The sequence below is a fragment of the Castanea sativa genome, chromosome 9, assembly GCF_040712315.1.
Source record: "Castanea sativa cultivar Marrone di Chiusa Pesio chromosome 9, ASM4071231v1".
Classification (NCBI taxonomy): Eukaryota; Viridiplantae; Streptophyta; class Magnoliopsida; order Fagales; family Fagaceae; genus Castanea; species Castanea sativa.
In genome coordinates, this window is record NC_134021.1 from 33,763,427 (window position 1) to 33,787,921 (window position 24,495).

Here is a 24,495-nt window from a genome sequence, read left to right on the forward strand (position 1 = left end):
TTAATACTCTCTTTTGTTTATAGTTTATTATTATTATTATTATTATTATTATTGGAGTTTCTTGCACTGATTGGATTAACTAGCTAGAGTGAGAAACATTTGTTTTGAACCTATCAAACATTAGCTGAGCTGATCTGATTCTTCATAGTCAAGTTTAACACGTACCATTACTTGTTAATCATAAGAATGTTTTATGTCATGTGTCCCATTTAATTTTTAGTTTTTGTACAAAATGAATTATTAACTGCACAAAATTGAAGTTTATATCTAATTAAATTCTAAATTTAATTTAAATTGAAGTCCAATTTTATGGCACGGGTACGTATATCATTTAATTCTTTTTAATTTTTGTGACAAGTGAATTTTTAGGTACAAAAATAGAAGAGTGACAAGTTGAACACTTAATTCTAAAATTTTGAAAAATTATAGAGAAGACAAAACGATACTTTTTTTAATATTCTTCCTCATATCTTTTGATGATTTACTGACTACATTGATATACAAAAAAGTGACTTTAGAACTCAAAGAGGTGACTAGTGTATTTGGAGTTTGAATTTCTTGAGAGAGTTTGTGTCATTATTGTAATCTCCCTATTTTTATAGTGAAACTTTTTTTCTATGGCTGCTTATAGACATAGATATATTAATATTGAACCACATAAATTATTATTTTCTTTGTTTGTGTATTTGTTGATATATTTTTGTCTTTAAACTCTTATTGGTTTAATCCTGAAGATGTCATTTGCACAACATGAACCTACCGCTTCAACGTCATAGCGAAGAATTTTTTTTTTTTTTAAAAAAAAAAAGGGTTATAGCGAGGAATGCCACTTTTTTTTTTTTTTTTCTCTGGAATAGTGAAGTATGACTGGCCAATAGATGAACAAATGCCAATCTTGCTTAAACAGATGTGAATTTAAATCCCATCAATTGGCCTTAAAGCATTTTTCACTGAATGTAAAAACATGACTTTGAATTCTACCTATATCAAAAAAGATTCCATTTGTGTCTTCGTGTCTTAAATTGATGATAAAGAACCTTCATTATAAGTTTGAATATTGTTTACATCAAAAGTAAATCTATTGTTATACTGACCTAAGAATAAAGATGAATTATTATTATAAAGCGGATATCATAATATTCAACTCCTATTAAATCCATCAAATCCTCACTCAAAAAAATTTCCTTTATCAAAAAACTGATGGAAAAAAAAAAAATAAAAGCAACTTGGAGCTGTTACGTCACAAGCTCCCCTATAAATAGAGGAATTGTCCACAAGATTGGGACACAACTAAAAAGAAGATATAAGTTACAACCTCTGAAACCAACTCCACAAATATCCATGGCTTATCCTGCCATGCTCCTCTTAGCTCTCCTTCTTGTTTCTGCAACCTCAGTCGCCCATGGCCTCAGCATCAATGGCACTAATATAGCCGAAATAATTGTTCTAGGACGTATGTTTTGCTCCCTCACTGGAAATCCCTTGCCTAACATTGAAGCCTCGGGTTTGGCAGGTGTAAATGTAGCTCTGGTGTGCAATGGCGCCCAAGGTAGCATCGGCGAAGCTGTCACTAACGCCACGGGATTTTACAATATTGTTCTTAAAAATCTAGATGGTATTATCTTTGATAAATCTCTATGCTCTATAACTGTCAAACTCCCTGTCGGCAATTGAACCCTTCTGCCTCCAACCGGAACCCTCACAGTGACTATCACTCTTGTCAGTATAGTCCAGACAGCGTTGGGAGCAGTTGCGAATTTTCTAGGGGCCCCTGAGGCCCTTTGAGACTTACGCTAATTAAAGAGACTCATGCAGCCATGCTTCTTTGAGTATGGTTGCTTTACTTATTTCTATGTTACTATTAATAAGGAAGCAATAGATGCTTCAATTTACCTTTCTATGAAGTAAATGTTTGAAAATGTTCATCAAACAGGAGGTGACAATATTCTACTGAAGATGTATCTAGGAGCAAGCCGAAGCTAAAAGCCAAGTAAAAATTGTTGTTTACTAGTTGTTATGGTTATTTTGTATTTCTGCTAAAGTAATTGTTATGGTTACTAAGATAAGCAGACGATATTGCATTGTCTCATTAATTTATACTACTATTTAAGGGGCTTCTCCTATTTGGGATTTTTTTTTTTCTTTTAAAAAATGCCTTTTACACCTCTATGTTTAAGTAGAGACAAAACTAAATGATAATCCAGTAAAAATACAACTTTAACTCCTACTTGTTCATTTCTTGAAACTAACCTCACGACACTCTTGATTGTATTAGTAGTTCTAAATACATAATATTAATGAGAAAACATGTAAACTTTTTTTGTTGAGAAGGAGAAAACGTGTAAACTTGAATGAAAAATTATGACACCATAAAAAATAAAAAATAAGCCCCATTGCAAGCATGAAGCGCGTGTGATGATGAGGCTAATTGTTCTTCACTAAGCTATTAATATTTCAAAATACATCTAAATTCAAAATTCTTAGTTTTACATTTATCCAGTTAAGCAAAAGATATCTATGTAATTAGAAAGACATAACTTTAAGGATTTTTTTTGTTAATTAATTTATTAGAAGGAGAAGAATGGCCATTAAACTTTCCCATAACATTTGATCATGTATCATTAATTTTTCGAATTATAATTTTGGTAAGATAATAAGTATTGGCTTTATACTTTTTAATTCTTTTTTTTTTTTTCCAATCACTACATTTTTTATGTAGACTTATTCATGTATAGAGGCTAAGAAAATATGTAATATAAATAATATCTAATAGGAAAAAAATTTATTTTTAATTTTTTCAAAAAAAAAAAAAAAGGCCGAGTTGAGTAACAATACTCGTACCGGATCCAAAAAAATCAGGTAAACAAGGATTTTTGCACCCAATACCTAAATACCCTGAGCACCAACCAGGTCAAGTGGAAGGGGTGGATTTTTTACAGGAGCTCAATGGTGAATCCGAAAGACTTGAAAGAGAGAGGTTGTATAGTATAATTTTTAAATTTCCTTTAGGAAAGAGAATTTCTTTCATTAATAAAACGTAGATATAATATAAAATAGGAGAAAATACCATTTTGGTCTCTACATATTAGGGTCATAGTCAATTTTGTTACTATATTTTGGTAACAATCAATTTGGTCTCAATTATTTTCAATTTGCAATCAATTTGGTCCATACAGTTAATTCACTAAAAAAAAAATACTTATGTGGCACAGTATGTAAGTAGTTAGCACACTTAAAGCTTACGTGGTAGATAAAATAATAGATAAATTTTTTAATAAGTATTTAAAAATTCCATGTTAGCATTTAAATTTTAAAAAAATAAAAGCAAAAAATTTTAATATTTCAAATTTAAAGATAGAAAAAATAATTTACCAGATTATATTGCATTTTCTTGCAATCTCTTGGCAACTAAACACAAAAACTCAAATCAAATTTACTAATTTCCAACTTAAAAATGAGCACGAGAACATGCAAGCATATGAGCATATGAACATTGGAATATATAATTAAGCATGTGGGCATATGAGCATGTGAGCTTTTGAACTTGAGAGCATGCAAGTATGTGAGCATTAAAGCATGTGAATATGTAAACATGTGAACATCCAAGTATGTGAACATCAAGTAAGAAATGTAACATTTAATTTGAATTAATGATTAAGTCTTATTAATTAATTATTAATTAATAAATGTCTTTATTATGTCTTCCTATGTAGTCTTAACATTAATCATTAAATGTACTCTTGTCTTTTAAGAAACATCTTATCAATCATTTAGGGCTCGTTTGGTTTGGCCATGACTCAATTTTTCATAACTCCATACTTATAACTCATAACCCATAACTCATAACTCATAACCCAAACCTCACTTTATCTCAAAAACTCCAAAATTCTTGTTTGGTCACATAACTCACTTTTTGCCACCATAACTCATATTTCAGAAACTGAAAACACCAAAATTTTGTTTTTAGTTTCCATAATCCATCACCCAAATTTTTGAGTTTTGAGTGATGGAAACATCACTCAAAAACCAATCCAAACAAGATTTTTTCTGTGAGACCCACACGTTTTGGAAACTCAGTGATGAAAACTGAGTGATATTACTCAAAATTATGGTGATTCAAACAAGCCTTTAGCCCTTGGTGCGGTGATCAATCTACAAGTATAAATGCTTGTGGAGTGTGGGGGGTAAGGGCCGAGGTTCTAGTTTCTAAGAGGGAGCTTTACACACATATAGACTTAGATTATGCTAGAGTAAAAATTCTATCTTGTATTAAAAAAATTAAATTCAAATCTTAAAGTCTCTAGGAAGAATCATCACATTAATTTAAGTCATTAATTTTTTTTCCTTTCATTAATTGTCATTCTTAAATTCAAATTTAATTCTCTTGAATTCCTTATTAGACAACATGATCTTATTAATTGTCAACCATTTAATTGTCATCCCCTCCAAGTTACTAGCTAGTTTGGGATATAAATATATTTCATATACATAGAGACTTAGATTAGGCTAGAGTAGAAATTCTATCATGTATTAAAAAAAAAATTCAAATTCAAATATTAAAGTCTCTAGGAAAAATCATCCCATTAATTTAAGTCATTAATTGTTTTTCCTTTCATTAATTGGCATTCTTAAATTCAAATTTAATTCCCTTGAATTCCTTATTAGACAACATGATCTCATTAATTGTCAACCATTTAATTGTCATCCCCTCCAAGTTACTAGCTAGTTTGGGATATAAATATATATTACCACAAATCCACCTGATCCAACATAGAAACCATGCACTTCTCGTACCCATTCTTCACAACTTCTATGGCCAGCGTATTCATCATTTTCATGTTTGTATTCTTTCTATTATGGATACCAAGAATATTTCACAGAGCTGCTAGTAAAAAGAGAGTTCCACCTAAAGCTGGCGGCGCATGGCCTTTGATTGGCCACCTCCACCTGTTATGAGGGTCAGAACCGCCCCATATAACTTTGGGTAAGATGGCTGACAAGTATGGCCCAATCTTCACTATTTGGTTAGGTGTGCACCGAACTCTGGTCGTAAGCAGTTGGGAGATAGCTAAAGAGTGTTTTACCACCAATGACAAAGCCTTTGCCAATCGTCCAAAAGGTGTAGCTCCAGAAGTCTTGGGCTACAACTATGCCATAATTGGGTTCAGCCCTTACGGTCCCTTCTGGCGCCAAGTGAGAAAAATCGCCTCACTAGAGGTCCTCTCAAACGACCGCCTTGAGACGTTCATACACATTCGGGAGGCTGAGGTGAATGATTCTATAAAAGAGATATTTAAGCTTTTGGGCAATAACAACAAACTGTTAGTGGAAATGGAGAGATGGTTTGGGTACACTGTCCTAAATGTAATATGTAGGATAGTTGTAGGGAAACGATTTGGCAGGGCTACGAGCAAGGAAGAGAATGAAGCTAATGACCGGTGCCGAAAGACGTTCAGAGTCTTCTCCAATTTGAGTGGGGAATTTATGTTCACAGATGCACTTCCATATCTAAGGTGGTTAGACGTGGGAGGGTATGAGAAAGCCATGAAAAAAACTGCAAAAGAAGTGGATAATATGGTTGGAGTATGGTGTAGAGAGGGAAAATTCCCGACCTATCACAAGCTGACACATCATACTACCAAGTCCACAAAATACAACCAATTACAAGGCGCCACGTACTGCTGCTAGGTTTTGCCATCACTATTCGGATTCCAATAGAAATTTGCCAAATGTCATTGAAATAAAGGCATGAAATTGCATCAGCACGTGTAAACGATGACACAAGCAGCCCTGCACGTGTAAGCGATGACATAAGCAATCTAGCACGTGTAAGCGATGACATAAGCGGACCAATCAGGCTGTGACAAGTGTCACCAATCAGACTCTGCCACGTGTCGCTCACCCACCCCTAAACTCCTATAAATAGAAGCCTTCCTGAGACATTTAAGAGGACAGAGAGAAGGAAGAAGATATCTTGAGTTCAGAAATCCAGAAGCTCTGCCGGAATCAAACCCCAAAGCCTCCAAGAATTTCAAGAACTTCAACCTCGAATACAAACAACATTCGAAGCAAAATCATCCAAACTACTCGTCCAAGTCTCAAAGGTCACTAGAATCAAGCTCAAAAGCCTCCAGAAACCTCAACAAACCATAAATCAACGAAGCTCTACGGAATCAAGCCTCTAAAGCACCGAAGAATTTCCACCACAAACCTTCAAACACGAAGAACACACGAAGAACACATGAAGAACACGAAGAACAAAGAATTTCTAACAAGCTCATAGCCAAAGATTCATTGTAATTCCGTTTCAAAGATCTTCGATCCATTCCTCAGCCAAATTGAAGGATATCTTGTGTTCAAATCAAAATCACATTTCCACAATTCCAATCAATAAATCTTTCAAGGAGATCGAATCAGAGGATCACTCTTTTGTAATCACAGAGAATTGTACCACATATTCATTAATACAAATTCGCATTTGTGAAACTATTTTTACTTGTTTGATTTATTTCGAACTAAGAATTTAGTCGTCTACAAATTCTAGCACGCCCGGTGGGACATCTCTGCCTCTCATCTTTTTTTCCTTCAAAAGAAAAGAAATTCGATCTGCTACTAGCTTCGATGGCTTCTAACAAGAATGCTCAAAAATCGGTGATGGATGCTTCTGTTGCGGATGATTATGTCGGCCCAATCACTCGTAGTCGATCCAAAGCTCTTGATCAACCGCAACCCCAATCAACCAAAGAAAGCAAGCTTCATAATATCATCTCTCTAGACTTTCTTGCAAAAAGGAAAGCTACCGCTAAGGATTCATCTGTCTCGAAGGATTTTGAGATCAATGATGAATCATCCCCAACAAAGACCTTTTCTATCAACTCTTCACCCGTGATGAGAAGCCTAAGGAACAAAATGCCTTTGACTCATCCTGTCTCATCGTTTTCTCCATCATATCTAGAGGTCATGCCAGTAATGATGACCAACACCTCTACTATGGAAGAAAAGATGGCTGAAATGGAACAAAGGGTCACCCTTCTCACAAAAGCACTTGAAGATAAGGATGTCCAAATTGCAACCCTGATGAACAAACTGGAAGTCCAAGATTCGGGTGAATCAAATCTAGACCTTGAGCACCCTCCTGGCTTTACCTTGAAGGGAGAAAATGCTAGGGGTGATAAGGGAAAAGGAGGTGAAGGCACTTCTCAACAAGGACATTCCACCTCAATGGCCTCGATATCTGTCCAACAACTGCAAGACATGATAATGAACACCATACGAGCACAATATGGAGGTTCTTCTACACATTCTCTCATATATTCAAAACCTTATACGAAGTGCATTGACAATATGAGAATGCCAAATGGGTATCAACCATCCAAGTTCTTGCAATTCGATGGCAAGGGAAACCCTAAGCAACACGTTGCTTACTTTGTAGTAACCTGTAAGAACGCAGGGACTCAAGGAGGCCTCTTTGTAAAGCAGTTTGTTTGTTCACTGAAAGGGAATGCCTTTGATTGGTATACAGATTTGGAACCTGAGTCAATTGATAGTTGGGATCAGTTGGAAAGGGAGTTCCTTAACCGGTTTTACAGCACGCGCCGCACGGTAAGCATGATGGAGCTTACCAATACTAAGTAGTGGAAAGACGAACCTGTTGTTGACTACATCAATCGGTGGCGTTCTTTGAGTTTAAATTGTAAGGATAGACTGTCTGAAATATCTGCTGTAGAAATGTGCATCCAAGGCATGCATTGGGGACTTCTGTACATCCTACAAGGGGTAAAGCCTCGAACATTCGAAGAATTGGCAACTCGTGCGCATGACATGGAATTGAGTATCTCTTGCCATGAAAATATGAAACCTCCCGTACCTGAAGAAAAGAAAGAAAGGCGAGAAATAAGGAAAAATGACAGGAATACGAAAAGTAATGTCAAACACTCCATGAATGTCAACCCTGCCCCAGTCAAAATTTCAACGGGAAATGTAAAGGCTAACGAGAAGAGGCCTGAGGGAGGCCAACGACGCGAGACGCGTCGCTCATCACTCAAGGAATGGGAACAAAAGGTGTATCCTTTCCTTGACGCTGATATACCCGAAATGCTAGAACAACTGCTCAATTTGAAATTAATTGAATTGCCAGAATGCAAACGACCGGAAGAAGTAGGAAAGGTCGATGACCCGAACTATTGTAAGTATCATCGCATCATAAGTCATCCGATCCAAAAATGCTTTGTTCTTAAAGAACTCATCATGAAGCTAGCCAAGGAAAGGAAAATCGACTTAGATGTTAATGATGTTGCTCAGTCAAACCTTGTAACATTTGCTTACGGGTCGCCTAGTTGCAAGTCTCCAACTACTAAGCAGAGGGCAAATACCACGTTCATCCGATTTGGTTCTTTGGAACCTGTTCAAGTTTAGCTCTCACAAAAAGCATCTGATTACAACTCAAATGATGATAAAAAGTCAACAATGGATGAGGAAGAGGTTGGACGTTGGTTACTCGTAAGAGATGGAAGAAGAGACGAGTATTCCCTCTTCATTTGATCACCCAAGAGTCCAGAAGAGCACAAAACCAAATTCAGCCGCAGTCAAGAAGAAAGAATGATAAAAGGAAAGAAAGACTAAGAACGGAAATGTGTGATGATTCGGCACAAACCCAAAAATTTCGAAGTCTTGTCACATTGGAAGAATTTTTCCCCATAAAATTCTTTCAAAACAAGTCAATGGAGGCTGTTCACACGGTCTCTCGTTGTGAAGTTGATGAAAAACAAAAAGGTGTTGACCATGGTAGTTCAAATGAGACTTTGTCGTCTTTAGAACAACTTAAATCTCAGGTTGATAAAATTGAACCCTCGCAATCCTCCACCTCACCGAAAGAAGGGATCATCCAAGCTCTTGAAGAGCCAAAGATTTACACTCCTTGTACCAATACACTTCAACAAACACAGGAATGTTTCGCGTGCTCTCCAGACTTGACTTTCACTGACGAGGATCTATTGTTAGGCCCTAAGCCTCACAATCGTCCACTTTATGTCTCTGGTTATGCTCGTGAACAAAAGATTGATCGCATTCTCATTGATGGAGGTTCAGCTATTAATATACTACCAAAAATGACAACGAGACGACTTGGTCTTGCTATGGAGGAATTGTCACACAGTCGCTTGGTCATACAAGGTTTTAACCAAGGAGGACAACGCGCCATCGGCATGATACACTTGGAGTTAATTATTGGAGAATTAACAAGCAATGTTTTGTTCCATGTCATTGATGCCAAAACAACCTACAACATGTTGTTAGGACGTCCATGGATCCATGGGAACGGAATAGTGCCGTCAACTTTGCACCAATGTTTCAAGTATCTTCAAGGTGAAATAAAGAAAGTCGATGCCGACTTGAAGCCTTTTTCTGAAACTGAAGCTCACTTTGTTGACGCGAAGTTTTATGTAGAAGATGATATCCCTAATGAAGTTCATCCAGTTGAAGTCCCGTCCATGAAAGCAAGCAGGGTGAAAAGAAGCATGTTAAATTCATCACTAGAAAGGATATTCCTTCCCCAAAGGAAGATCCACGATATGGGAATAACCAGTCTAACGAGTCTACTAGCAATTCAGAGAGAGCGGATGAAAGTTCTACGCCTTCCACTAACCCTCCATTCCTCCGCTATGTACCATTGTCACGCCGCAAGAACGGACAATTCACGGAATGCCTTCAATCTACAATGGACATGCGAAGACCTCCTACAAAGCTCACGATGAAGGATGTAGCCATATTGAAAGAAAATCATGTAATGCCTTTAACTTCATCCACAAATCCTTTGCCCTCAAAGCCACTAAATGGATTCGTGAGGTCTTCACAAAGTCTGACAGAGCATGGTATTCTACCAAGTAAACGGACGAAAGAATGGTTTGACCTAAAGGCATATAGGCTATTAGCCAAAGCAGGCTATGATTTCTCAAAACAGAGTGGCCTAGGGAAACTAATTCCAGAAGCCACCGGAGAAAAGATGCACGGCCTTAGTAAAACGCAAGGGAAAATGTGACTTGAAGGGCATGAAATTCCTATCCCAAAGACCGGAATAGGTTATACTCTAGAACCACCGACTCAAATATGGATCAATAAAAGAAGCAATGCTTCAAGTTCCCAATACATAACAGTAGAGGTCGATGAAAGTTCGAATCAAAGAAAAGATCACTCTTCATCACGCATCTCAGTATTCGATCGCATTAAGGCTTCATCATCACGAATTATAGTGTTCGACAGGTTGAATACGGCTTGTTTAACGCAAAGTCAGGACACTTTTGCGTGTGGATTAATCTTTAATTGATTAGGGGCAACAAAAAGGCCCATTGATACTTGCTCTCAAAGCTCAATAAACGTTGAGGACCAAAAGGAGGAGAAAGCTAATGATGAGATACGTAGTAATATTCCTTCACGCATGAAGTGTAACTTTATCTTGGATATCAGCATTGAAGGAGCTCTCAAAGTCAAAAGGCGAACAATTGTACACACAAGTCAGTCACTCGTCCACAATGAGCAAATTGAAGAAGTATCATCCTCGTTTCATATTACAGTAGAAGAAGATATACTGTTAGATGATGAAGCCGCAAAGAATGAGGTCGATGAAGCTCCCCTAGCCTTGGAAGATGGAGTACAGGCTACAGTTGATGAACTTAAAGAGATCAATTTAGGAACTACTGAAGAACCTCGACCAACTTTCATCAGTGCCCTTCTCACTCCTGCAGAAGAAGAAGGATACCTCCAGCTCCTGGTAGAATATAAAGATGTGTTTGCTTGGACTTACAAAGAAATGCCTAGGCTCAATCCAAGTATTGCTTTACACCATTTGGCAGTAAAGAAGGGCGTGCACCCAGTAAAACAAGCTCAAATACGCTTTCGGCCGGAGCTTATCCCTCAAATAGAAACTGAGGTCAATAAGCTAATTGAGGCAGGCTTCATCCGTGAAGTACAGTATCCGGAGTGGATCGCTAATATCGTCCCTGTCAAAAAGAAGAATGGACAAATCCAGGTGTGCGTTGACTTCTGTGATCTGAACAATGCATGTCCCAAGGATGATTTTCCGTTGCCTATCACTGAGATCATGGTTGACGCCACTACTGGTCATGAAACCTTATCTTTCATGGATGGCTCTTCTGGTTACAACCAAATTCGAATGAATCCTAAGGATGAAGAGTTCACAGCTTTTCGTACCCCTAAAGGTATTTACTGTTACAAAGTAATGCCTTTTGGATTAAAGAACGCTGGTGCTACTTATCAACGAGCCACGCAAAAGATCTTTGATAATGTACTTCATAAGTACGTGGAGTGTTATGTCGATGATCTGGTGGTTAAAACAAAAAGAAGGGAAGACCATCTAGTAGATTTGCGATCCGTGTTCAATCGCTTAAGAAAGTATCAGCTTAAAATGAACCCTCGCAAATGCGCTTTCGGCGTAACATCCGGGAAATTTCTTGGTTTCATTGTGAGGCACCGCGGTATTGAAATTGACCAGTCCAAAATTGAAGCTATCCAGAAAATGCCAGAGCCCAAGAACCTGCGAGAACTTAGAGGCTTGCAAGGAAAACTAGTTTACATATGACGATTTATTTCAAACTTGGCAGGTCGATGTCAACCTTTCAATAGATTAATGAAGAAGGGTGCACACTTTAAATGGGATGAGGCTTGTAGCAATGCTTTTGCACGCATCAAAAGATACTTGCTTAATCCTCCAGTTTTAGGTGCTCCTATCCCGGGAAAGCCTTTGGCGTTGTACATCGCGGCACAAGAAAGGTCTCTAGGTGCTCTTATGGCACAAGAAAATAAAGAAGGGAAAGAAAGAGCCCTTTATTATTTAAGTCGGACTCTCAATGGAGATGAATTAAACTAGTCTCCTATTGAAAAGATGTGCCTCGCTCTTTTCTTTGTCATAGACAAACTGGAGCACTACATGCAAGCACATACGGTCCGTTTGATAGCAAAGGTGGACCCGATTAAATATGTCCTCTCCAGGCCAGTGGTTTGGGGTCGCATAGCTCGATGGGCAGTCTTGCTGCAACAATACGACCTTGCATATGTTCCGCAAAGAGCTATCAAAGGACAAGTATTGCAGATTTCTTAGCTGATCACCCAGTTCCATCTGATTGGGAGTTCTCTGATGATTTCCCAGACGAAGATGTGTTTTACATTGAAATAATGCCACCATGGATGATGTTTTTCGATGGGGCTGCACGTCAAGAAGGAGCGGGGGCAGGTGTAGTGTTTATTTCTCCACAACGACAAATACTTCTATATTCATTCTCATTAAGCGAACTTTGCTCTAACAATGTAGCCAAATATCAAGCATTGATCATTGGTCTACAAATAGCCATTGAAATTGGCATATCGCAACTCGAGATCTTTGGGGATTCCAAATTAATTATCAACCAAATCTTGGAGCAGTATGATGTCAAGAAAGAGGACCTTGTCCCTTATTGCAAATATGCGAAGAAGTTGCTCGCAAATTTTGAGGCAATTACATTGGAGCATATACCGAGGAAGGAGAATAGACAGGCTGATGCTTTAGCTAATTTGGCTACCACTTTAGCATTATCCCAAGAAGAGACAGCCAAAGTTGCTGTTTCCCAAAGGTGGGTGGTGCCTTTCGTGGTTGAAGAAGAAAAAGAAGAAAAGCAAGCCAACGTCATTTTTGTATGCCTTGTCGAAAAGGAAGATTGGTGATAAACAATCATTGAGTACCTTCAACATGGAAGACTCCAGGATGATGTACGCCACAAGACCGAAGTTCAGCGAAGGGCTTCTCGATTCATTTACTATAAAGAAACTCTCTTCCGCCGTTCATTTGATGGTTTGTTTCTCCGTTGCTTAGGAGAGGAAGAGGCTAAACAAGCCTTAGAAGAAGCTCATTCTGGAATATGCGGTGCACACCAATCAGGTCCTAAGTTACACTACAGGATCAAGCGAATGGGTTACTATTGGCCTACAATGGTGCAAGATTCCATGGAGTATGCTAAGAAGTGCGAAGCTTGTCAATATCATGCAAACTTCATCCATCAGCCACTAGAACCTCTACACCCAACTGTAGCTTCTTGGCCTTTTGATGCATGAGGGCTTGACGCAATAGGACCATTACCAAAATCATCTGGTGGCCATTTGTACATCTTGGCTGCAACTGATTACTTCTCAAAATGGGCAGAAGCTATGCCTCTTAGGGAAGTAAATAAAGAGACGGTGGTCAATTTTATCCGAACTCACTTGATCTATCGGTATGGTGTCCCTCGATATATCATAACCGATAATGGCAAACCGTTTCAGAATAGGTTGATGACAGAGTTGTGCGAGAAATTTGCATTCAAATAGTACAATTCTTCTATGTACAATGCCCCAGCGAATGGATTAGCCGAAGCCTTTAACAAAACTCTTGGCAGTTTGTTAAAGAAAGTGGTATCCAAAACTAAGTGAGACTGGCATGAAAAAATTGGAGAAGCATTATGGGCATATCGAACAACATTTCGAACGCCTACTCAAGCGACCCCGTATTCTCTCGTTTATGGAGTAGAAGCTATCCTTCCCTTAGAACGCCAGATCCCATCACTACGGATCGCCATTCAAGAAGGGTTAACTAAAGAGGAAAATGTCAAGCTTAGGTTACAAGAGTTGGAGGCACTGGATGAGAAAAGGCTCGAGGCCCAACAACGCCTTGAGTGCTATCAAGCTCGTTTGTCAAGCGCATTCAATAAAAGAGTTAAACCACGATCATTCCAAGTTGGTGACTTAGTCCTCGCTGTTCGAAGACCTATCATCATGACTCATCGTACAGGCGGTAAGTTCACCTCGAAATGGGATGGACCTTATGTTGTACAAGAAGTCTACACTAATGGAGCTTACAAGTTGATTGATCAGGAGGGTGTAAGGATCGGCCCCATCAATGGGAAGTTCCTCAAACGCTTCTATGCTTGAAAATCAAGAATTGCTCCTCGATAAGAGCTTAAACTACCCACTGCAGCACTACAAGGGTACATGATGTTTTCCCATTACCTTTGAAAGTGCACAAATAAGGAGAAATTAATCACACTCTATGTCACCATTTGTGAGTGTGGCGTAGTGGCTGGATGCCCATGTCGCCCTTGAGGCCAAGGTCTCGGGTTCGATTAGAGGTGATACCCACTATTACGCAATTGGTACCCATGAAATGTCGTGGGGTGTAGGGCGAGGATTACACACGTGAGCCCTCCCTTTTTGAAAAAAGAAAAAAAAAAAACAAAACAAAAGAAAAACAAAGAAAAAAAATAAAAAATAAAAATTTTTATTGAACTACGTAATGACTTGATCCCTCTTGAGGGTACGTAGGCAACTTAGTATCTTTTTGCTAAGTTCAGTCACTCAAAAAAAAAAAAAAAGTTTCATTGTTAAAACATGAAAAGAAAAGAGCAAGGAATAAGTCTTCTTTATTGATTAAAGGAAAGTGGTACAGGGGAAAGCATGATGACACGTATGAAAGGAATTAAAATACAAAAGATTACGACATCCATTTTAAGTCTTTCAAACTAGAACGACTATCTTCCAGCAAGGTTCGTATCTTCTCTAAAGCCTCAATATCTTGGTCTTCAAGAACGGAAGCGGATTTGACTTCTTCAAGTTGTTCCTCTAAAGCTTGCACAACGTCGTCTTGTTCAACTTGATGAGATTCGATTTGAGACAATGATTGTTCTAATTGGCCAAGCTCTGTTTGCAAGTTAGCCATCCTCAAAGTAACAATATCAAGCTCGGTCTTCAAAGATGCCTTCTCATGCAATGCTTCAGCAAGGAGGAATTCAACTTCAGTCTCACGTTGAATTAAGACAGCAGGACTTGGTCGTGTATTCAGAGATTCTTTCATCTTCAAGTAGTCTGCAACACCCTTGCAATATTTGTCAACATTTTCGCGCAAGTATTGAGGGTCCACTCCAAGAATTGCAATCTCACTATAAATTTCATGTGCTTCGACTTGTGGGAGGATATTGTCTATAGAAAGATTCGAAAGCCTGTTTAAAAGAACATCTCCCAGCATAGAAGCTCCTGTCCTACGCACGGAAGAAATATGCACCTTGGCATGAAATATAGAGGCTTTTGGAGGGTCGATTGGTTGCAAGGATGAGAGAGGTGTCATTTCTGTCTTAATCGGAAATTTGGAGGACGTGCCAGCATCTGCAAACTTACGCCTCTTGAGATCCGAACTCTTTGTAGATGGCTTTGAGGTAGAAGACTGGCTATGTGTAAGAAGATGTGCATGATCAGTAGAAGTCTCCACATCAACACCTTTCATTGGATTCTTCGAATGTTTCCAACTGGGGTCGAAGTCGTCACACACCTCCTTTTCAAAAATTTCAATGGCATCCCTAACTGGTACAGCAAGCGAACCTTTAATGTTTTGACTTTGTGCAAACTTTGACAAGGATTGTGGAATGTCTGAATCTTGAAGATCCCTCTTTCCCTTCTGAGGCTTGTTGGACGTCAGTGATTTAGTAGAGGAGGCAATTTCAACTAGTAAATTTGTTTCTTTGGTAAAATCAGTTTTACATACTCCTTCCCACCATCATTTGTAGCTATGTCTGACCCGGCTTCCAAAGTCTGACGCAAAAGCCAGAATGAGTACCTTGGAATCTATGTTGCGGCAAGTGAAAGATTGGTATAATTGGTACAGATCTTTTAAAGAACCTGTATGAATTGCTTCCTTTAAGTCACTTGGAATGTCTTGATGAAATCCAAAGCGCCGACTGAATCTGTAGGGGCTATATGCTTCTACAATGTGCTGGTCTTCACATCGAAATGTCAAGTACCCTGAGCGAAGGTTTATAAAGTAGTCGAACCTCTGAATGGATAAACGATCATTGTCAACGAATGTCTGGTCATAGATTAAAAGCAGTCCCGTGCCAAAAGAAGTCGATAGCAGTTCGTATCTGCTTTCGTGCAGACAATTCACTGAATACAGACGCAGAACCCACACCGGAGTATTTAGTCATCAAAGGATGGGATAGTTTGGCATGAACGATGCGGTTGCTTCTGAAAAAATGACCCACCCAGGCGTAAACATAATGAATAGAGAAACTAGCTCCAGACTTGCTCGGAGTAGGAGAGGAAGAAATGGTGTTAAGCCCATGATAAATGCTAGCCAGTACTGGGGGGGCAAGGCCAAATGAACGACCATTGGCCATAGAACTAGCAATCTTGAAAGTGTCGGGACGGATACTATTCAGATCCTTGTTAGGAAAGACAACTATGCACAGCCAACAGGAAAGAAGTGCCGATAGGTAAGTCTCCTCCTTTAAGTCACCCTCAATTTGAAGGTCTGCAAAGACCCCATGTTCTTTATCAGACCATGGTCCACGCTCGTTTATCTCGCCAAAGGGATTCTGACTCCACTTGTGAATGGTTGCCCGTCTCGCTGGTTTTCTGGGAGCTGGGTACTTGCTGTTTCCTCTGTACCAAAAAGTAATCCAGTCACGAACACTCACTTTCCCTTGCCTTTTCATCCGGTTTTGAAGGTGATGATACGCCATGAAAAGGTAGCGGCAGCTGGGCGGTAGATAGGGTCGTCCTTTGTCATTGGTTCCATCTAGCTCTTGCGCATTGGGTACCACTTCATCATAAAATGCACCTATGCAAGGAAGTCCGCCAAGAATGGAAAGATCCCATGGTGTGATAGAAATTTCCCCAACTGAGGTGTGGAGGGTATTGGTAGACGGACTCCAACACTCACACAACGCTTTCATGAGATTCTCATCATAATCATATGTGAATAGGGAGGCGAAGACAGCGTTGTAAAGGTGGACCGCATCAAGGAGGTGCTTACACCGACCAAGCACATCTTCTAGCCAATCCCAATAAAGAAAAAAAATAGGAAAACCCTCCATTCGGGCTAAAGGAAGAATCCCAATTGGCGCGTTTTGCAATTACCTCTCGTCCCAAAGTGTTGTACGGCTTTGATTTGGCAACATTTTTGTGATGCGAAGCAAGAAGGGTAACTATCTCCAAATTAGAGCCGCCATCAGAGTGAATAACTTGTGACCATTTCGGCAAATTGAGAGGATAAGAGTTACGGCCCCATCTCTCTGAAAATCTTCCAATTGTGGGCGAACGAACAATCAAAGTTGTAGCCTTTGCATCCTTGTCATCTTTCTCTTTACAAATAAATAAGGCTGGTTCTTGCCCAATCTTCAAATCCTTGAAATAAAGCATCATGATTCCCTGAAAAAAAAAATAATAAAAAAATCAATCAATCAATCAAAAAGTGAAAAAAATAATAATAATAATAACAGATAAATAATTAATTAAAAAATAAATTAAAAAAAATAAAATCTCTACACTTGTATTACGTTACTCAGGAGATTATGTTTTGTATAACTTCATGCATGCCCCGCATGCCTTTATATAGAAAACTTCTGAGATAACAGACAAAAAAAAAAAAGGAGAAGTAACAAAGTCCAACAATGCAGGCTTCTCTTCCAAAAGGAGAAGTAACAAAGTCCAACAATGCAGGCTTCTCTTCCAAATTTCCAAATCCTCTGACAAGATGCCACAAAAATCTTCGGAGGACTTCAAACAAATAAGGAGAAGTCCAACAATGCTTGCAAGCTTCTCTTCCAAATTTTCAAATTCACTGACAAAGATGACCCAAAAAATCAACATTCAGTGGTTACCATGAACCTACATCCTGCCTGAATTTCTACATGTTGTCAGAACGACCACCGCCAAAATAGACCAAGAAGATTACAGGTCCAAGAGTGCCAACGGACTTCTTCTTCAAACTCGTGGGAATCCAGACTTCGTTTCACAAAGCCGAACCCACCAAGATCTCAAGCCAACAAAAATCGGCAAAACCCAAAAAATTTCAGGAGCAAACACTCTACCACGTGCCTCCACGCGCCGCCAAAAGCTTTAGAGGACCGCGGCATATTCCTTCCTATTCACACAAATCCAGACTTCATTTAAAAAAAGTGGCGTTACCATTCGATCCTGCGGCCACCGATCTACAAGACCTAAAAATTTCAAGCCCAAACGATCAACCACGCACCTCCACGCGCCACCAGAAGGTCCGGTAATCACAAGCTTCAAATGCACGCGCTCCCACGCGCCGCTTGATGAGACCACGCGCTCCCACGCGCCGGCAAGATCTCACACGCGTGACACGCGCTCCAGATCGATGACGTCACGGATGACGTCATTCTCCACGAACCGGTTCGACCTGAAAAACCGACCCGGATCCGAACCTCCTGAAAAAAAAAAAAAAAAAACTTTGACAAATTAAGACTTTAACTTTGACTTTGACCAAAAAGTCAAAATTTTCAAAACGAACCTGTCCCACTCAATTTTTCACGTACTTTCCAATTTTGAGGTCTGTTTCTTCAACCAAGACTCGAAAATTGTACAAACAGTCCAATTTCTAAAAAACTAACTTTTGCACAAATTTTGACCAAAAGTCAAAATTTTTAAGATTGACCTGTCTTGCTCAATTTTTCGCGTACTTTTCAATTTTGGGGTCTATTTATTCATTTGAGAATCCAAAATTTCTCAAATAGTGTGATTCTACAACTATTGGCCTTGATGTAAATTTTGACCGAAAATCAAAATGTTCAAGCAAAACTTGTCCTATCAGGTTTTCGTAAAGATTTTGATTTTGAAATCTAGGTATTTGTTTTGGACTTAGAAACTACGCCCACTTCTCCAAAGTACTAGCGGTGTCCAAAATTTAAGCTCTCAAGATCATAATTGGAGATCCATCCATTTGGTCTGGATTCCCTCAAAATTATCCTCCAGACTTGATCAAGGCTCCCCTTTCAAAAAAACAGACGAACTCTTACAAGTATGTCTCAAAATTGAAATTACATTGGGTCACTACTTCAGCCTACTATTTTTGTCGGTGCCTACCAGTCTCCAACCTAACATTCCCATTCGACGCCTACTGTTCCCATCCACCGTTCTCACCAAAAGGTCTCATCCGCCGTTCTTAACTACCCAACTACCGTTCTTCATCTCTTCGCTATAAATAGAAGGGCCGGATCCACTAAAACCCATCAAGAAAAAAAACACACATACACTGAGTCATGAAATGAAGATTTGCTTCTTTCAAATTTTCAAATCCTCCTTCTCACAGCCAGTTCTCACTATGGCCTCGTCATTCTCAATACCTAGCAACCAAGATCGCTTCATAATCAGTTTGAAATCAACCCCTTCATGGTTCAGTAGTAACCCTTCTCACAACATCATCACTGTTTTAGGATTCAAACAAATTTTGTTTCCTCACATAATGATCACATTTGTTCATAAAATTATTCATAACAAGGTCTGCATCGACCTTCCATGCTTCCTTGGAATTGGTTGGCCAGGAAATCCAAGTCCAACAGAGACACCTGTTCCTAAAAATAGGGCTTCCGTAGTCTCTCTTCAACTGTTTGGTCTCCCATTAGAAGCAGTGGTTCGGAACAAACAGCAGCTTGGCTGGTTTCTAAAACCAGGATCACAAGTTAGCTCCATCTTTCATTTGTTGTGCTTTCCCAACAAAGTTGCATTAGGTGAAGATGGTAAAAAGTGTTGGGGTATCCTACAAATTGTCTCCCATCCAACACTTGTAATGACCTCCAAGGTACCAGCTTATCAGAAATTAGCCTTTGGTGTTGGTGAATGGTCACCAAAGCCTCATTCCATGTTTCCACCAGCATGGGGTCCAAAGGTCATCATTGCTGGTACCACAAAACACATTTTCTGGAATTACTCCAACTTAAGATCAACTTGAAGAATTTCAGAAAATATACTTCTGAAATTACTTCAAATTAATGTCCGTCAGTATGGTCCAATCACACATGCGCATTCAACGACTTGCCGTCGGACCTCATTCAGCATGCAGCCAGTCCCACATCCGAAGGTGTACTTCCCAAAGACATCTACGCCAGAAAGTCCCCAACATGCAGGGTCAGGGCCATGGTGTCGTATGTCTCACCCATTCACTTTGCTTCATCACCATCTTTTTCACCATCAACATCAACAAACCCAGAATCCCTTCTGAAATTACCTCAACTTAACCTGAGTGATGCGATAACACAAGCACATTCAACCACACTCCCACATGTTCTCTCTGTGATCCGAAGTATACCCTTCAGATATAACTTCACCAAAAGTCCTTAAAAATAAGAGGCTAGCTCCAGAGCTCTGCATGCTGTACCCAGCCAACATTCTCACATCTTCTCCATCTCAACACCCTGTGATCGCCACCAACGATCCAAAATACTCTTCTGAAATTACTTTGACTTAACCTCTGCCGAGAAAGCTCGGTCACACGAGTACATTCAAATACTCGCAGACCCCTTCTCGGTCTCATCAAAGCCTTTCATATGAGTGGGTCTACTCTTCTGCAATTACTTCATCCTGTTAAAAGCTCCACCACCTTCAACTATTTCACTAAAAGAGTCAAGTATAAAAAAATCCATTTTCTTTCAAGACTCATTCACTCACCACACTCCAAAACTGTGTGCATGAACGAGTCTCGAGGGGGCATTTGTAGAGAGGGAAAATTCCCGACCTATCACAAGCTGACACATCATACTATCAAGTCCACAAAATACAACCAATTATAAGGCGCCACGTACTGCTGCTAGGTTTTGCCATCACTATTCGGATTCCAATAGAAATTTGCCAAGTGTCATTGAAATAAAGACATGAAACTGCATCAGCACGTATAAGCGATGACACAAGCAAACCAGCATGTGTAAGCGATGACACAAGCAGCCCTGCACGTGTAAGCGATGACATAAGCGGACCAATCAGGCTGTGACAAGTGTCACCAATCAGACTCCGCCACGTGTCGCTCACCCACCCCTAAACTCCTATAAATAGAAGCCTTCCTGAGACATTTAAGAGGACAGAGAGAAGGAAGAAGATATCTTGAGTTCAGAAATCCAGAAACTCTGCCGGAATCAAACCCCAAAGCCTCCAAGAATTTCAAGAACTTCAACCTCGAATACAGACAACATTCGAAGCAAAATCATCCAAACTACTCGTCCAAGTCTCAAAGGTCACTAGAATCAAGCTCAAAAGCCTCTAGAAACCTCAACAAACCAAAAATCAACGAAGCTTTACGGAATCAAGCCTCTAAAGCACCGAAGAATTTCCACCACAAACCTTCAAACACGAAGAACACGAAGAACAAAGAATTTCTAACAAGCTCATAGCCAGAGATTCATTGTAATTCCGTTTCAAAGATCTTCGATCCATTCCTCAGCCAAATTGAAGGATATCTTGTGTTCAAATCAAAATCACATTACCACAATTCCAATCAATAAATCTTTCAAGGAGATCGAATCAAAGGATCACTCTTTTGTAATTATAGAGAATTGTACCACATATTCATCAATACAAATTCGCATTTGTGAAACTATTTTTACTTGTTTGATTTATTTCGAACTAAGAATTTAGTCGTCTACATATGGTTAGAAGAACATAAGCAGAAGAGATTGACTAGTGAGTTGAAGGAACACCAAGATTTTATGGATGTACTGTTATCCATTGTAACTGAAGATGATGAGGTTTCTAGTTATGATGTTGATACAATTGTCAAGGCTACAAGCATGGTAAGCTTTTGATAACCCTATTAATTCACATATATACTGCGAAAATCTCATATGCAACAATGCTACATATATTGAATATTGCCATACTATTTGTTAGATTTGCAGAATTGATTATCATCCAAAACAATACATCGTAAGCAGCAGAGTTGAAGAATAATGATTAGTCTTCCTCAATATAAAATATCAATTATGCATTGTATTGGGTAGCTATTCTGAACACGCCTCCATGACATAAAAGAAAAATGCATATTTGAAGTCTTGAAAATTAACAATTAAATTTCTTACTTAAAAGCAAGAGTGAGGAAAACATTACCCATTTAAGTATTTAACAATAATAACGAAACACCCTTTTTTAACATCCAATTTTTCAACTTTCTTTTTTGTCCATTGTAATAAGTGACTGATGAAAAATTGTGGTTTCATGTAAATAGGAAGAAACAAAAAGTGTTCATCAATCTCGACAATTGCATACATCAACATATTTTGAAATTAAGAGTGGGATTGCGAGATATGTATATATCAATGTCATATAAAATTCCACATGGATCTGAAATTCATATCACAAATTCAAAGCTTCAAACAATATTTCTTGACAATTTAATTCTTGTATATAATGGTTTATTTAAATAAATAAATAATTCCCAAACTTAAACGCTGTTGACTGTTTGTCGAATATTAAGTCATAAGTAAAAGGGCTAAATAAAACTTTGGGATTCTTAACATAATCTAAATGTTGCTTAAAGCCTTAGCCGACCATCGAATCAGCCATTTCTTGTTTTGTTACTTTTGCAGGATCTTATCTTAGCAGCCTCAGACACATCAACACTAACACTAACATGGGCTCTCGCTTTACTTCTCAACAATCGTGAAGCCTTAACAAAAGCCCAGGAAGAATTAGACATCCAAATTGGTAAAGATAGGCAAGTGAAGGAATCAGACTTGAAAATTTTGGTCTATCTTCAAGCTATTATCAAAGAAACAATGCGCTTATATCCTGCCGCACCACTCCTAGTGCCGCATGAGTCTATGGAAGACTGCACTTTGGCTGGCTACCACATCCCAGCGGGCACACAACTCCTTGTTAATGCACCAAAACTTCAACGAGACCCGAACTTGTGGGAGGATCCTAACAAATTCAAACCAGAAAAATTCCTTACAACCCACAAGGGTGTTGACGTTAGGGGCCAAAATTTTGAATTGATACCATTTGGCAGCGGTAGAAGAATGTGTCCTGGGATCTCATTTGCCCTACAAAGTACACAACTCATACTTGCTACCTTGTTGCATGCTTTTGAAATTGCAACCCCGTCACATGAACCTGTGGAAAGGAGGCCTTACATGCCAGAAAGCCACACCTCTTGAAGTCCATCTCACTCCACGCTTTCATGCTCAAATATATGCATAATTTAACAAGGTATCATATATATATATATATATATATATATATATATGATAAGTTAATATCCTATGTGGTGAAAAAAAATTGTGTATCCAAGTAACCTTCAAAGAGGCAAACATCAGAAGAGTAATTAATTATGTGTGCCTTGCAATTTGGATTTTCCTTGTGAGTTGCGTTTTTTCTTGGATCTTTGTTTTAAAGATAAGTTTTCTTATTTATTAAGTCCTGTTATATGTGCCTTGTAATTTGTATTTGTCTGATGAGTTGTATTTTTTACCGTTATAAACTGTAGAAATCATGGAGGAGGTTATGCCTTTAAGAGAGAGAGAGAGATGCAAAATGTAGTATTTATTGTTGCTATGCTTTTATTGAGCTATATTAGCGACTACATCATCTGCTTATTTTTAACATTTTCTTCCACCTTTTTAATTAATATTCTCCTTACTAATTTCTCACCTTACATTACACTTCCTTTAACATTTCCCCTCACTTTTACATTTTTATATCCCTACTACTCTATACCTTCACATTACAATTCTCTCATCCCTTCATTTAGCTTTTATTTTTACTAATTTTCTCCCTATTTTATTTACTATAAAAATTTGTTATTTTTCTTTCATCAAATTCATATGTTGCCCACACAAAAAGGTGAATAGTCTCTCATTTAGGATTGTAGATTTCAACATAAAAAATTGTTATTTTCTCTTTCATCCAATCCTAAATGAAATTTTGTGATTAGTTGAGTCTATGTTTCAAAATGTAGCTTGTTGCATTGGATTAAAATGAGAAAGCTAAATAAAATTAAAAGATGGTCGGATAATATGATTTTAACGTAATTATCTTAAAGAAAATTATTTTAAAAATCATAATTATCATTTTGTAATATTCTCTATCATGAAAATATATATGTATATATTTTTCTAAATACAGTTTTGAGTTTGGAAAACACTTCTAATCAAGTAATAGTTTTTAGACTCACATTGTGCTATGATTGTGGAATGGTAAAAGTCATAATTTGGACTAGGCTATTTCTAGAACGGGAATTGAATTTTCTTTTAGCTGTCAAAATTTTAGCTCTATTGGTCAAAACACTAAAACGATCTGAAATTTTAGATAAATTTTTATATCCAAATCTCAAAAATTTTGAGATAGGACTCTACCATTACTTTTTCTTGGCTGACTTTCTAAGCAATCCAAGCTTAAATTTTAAGCTACTTCTCTATAAATAGAGGGTTTCACCCAATAATTAAAAGACTCTCCTTTTCCCTTAGTTTTTGAGAAACTCTAAAAGCCTTGCAGAAATTCTGATCATCATTAGTTCAGGTTTTAGCAGATTTAGTTAGTGAAACTCTCTTAGATATTTAAGAAATTATAATTTCAGTACTGACTTCCCTTGTTTTGATCTTACATGCAAATATAATTTTCTCTTTTGAATTGTTTATGTATATATTGGTTGATTTGTATATTGAGTGTTAGATCTAGTTTATTCACATGTTTTAAATT

The 24,495-nt window shown here is 38.2% G+C and overlaps 1 protein-coding gene and 1 pseudogene across 1 annotated transcript; both read left to right on the plus strand.

The window, feature by feature from the left end:
• The first annotated feature begins 1,341 nt into the window (after nucleotides 1-1,341).
• Nucleotides 1,342-1,674, plus strand: LOC142609076 (uncharacterized). Its single transcript, XM_075780711.1, has one exon. It carries the CDS (start codon nucleotides 1,342-1,344, stop codon nucleotides 1,672-1,674), a length of 333 nt encoding a protein of 110 aa, XP_075636826.1.
• A 3,105-nt stretch (nucleotides 1,675-4,779) lies between these two features.
• On the plus strand, nucleotides 4,780-22,998 carry LOC142611425 (cytochrome P450 CYP82D47-like; annotated as a pseudogene).
• The last annotated feature ends 1,497 nt before the right edge of the window (nucleotides 22,999-24,495 follow it).

Coding starts and splice junctions, on each gene's coding strand:
- LOC142609076 (XM_075780711.1), top strand. CDS start 1,342: ATGGCTTATCCTGCCATGCTCCTCTTAGCTCTCCTTCTTGTTTCTGCA.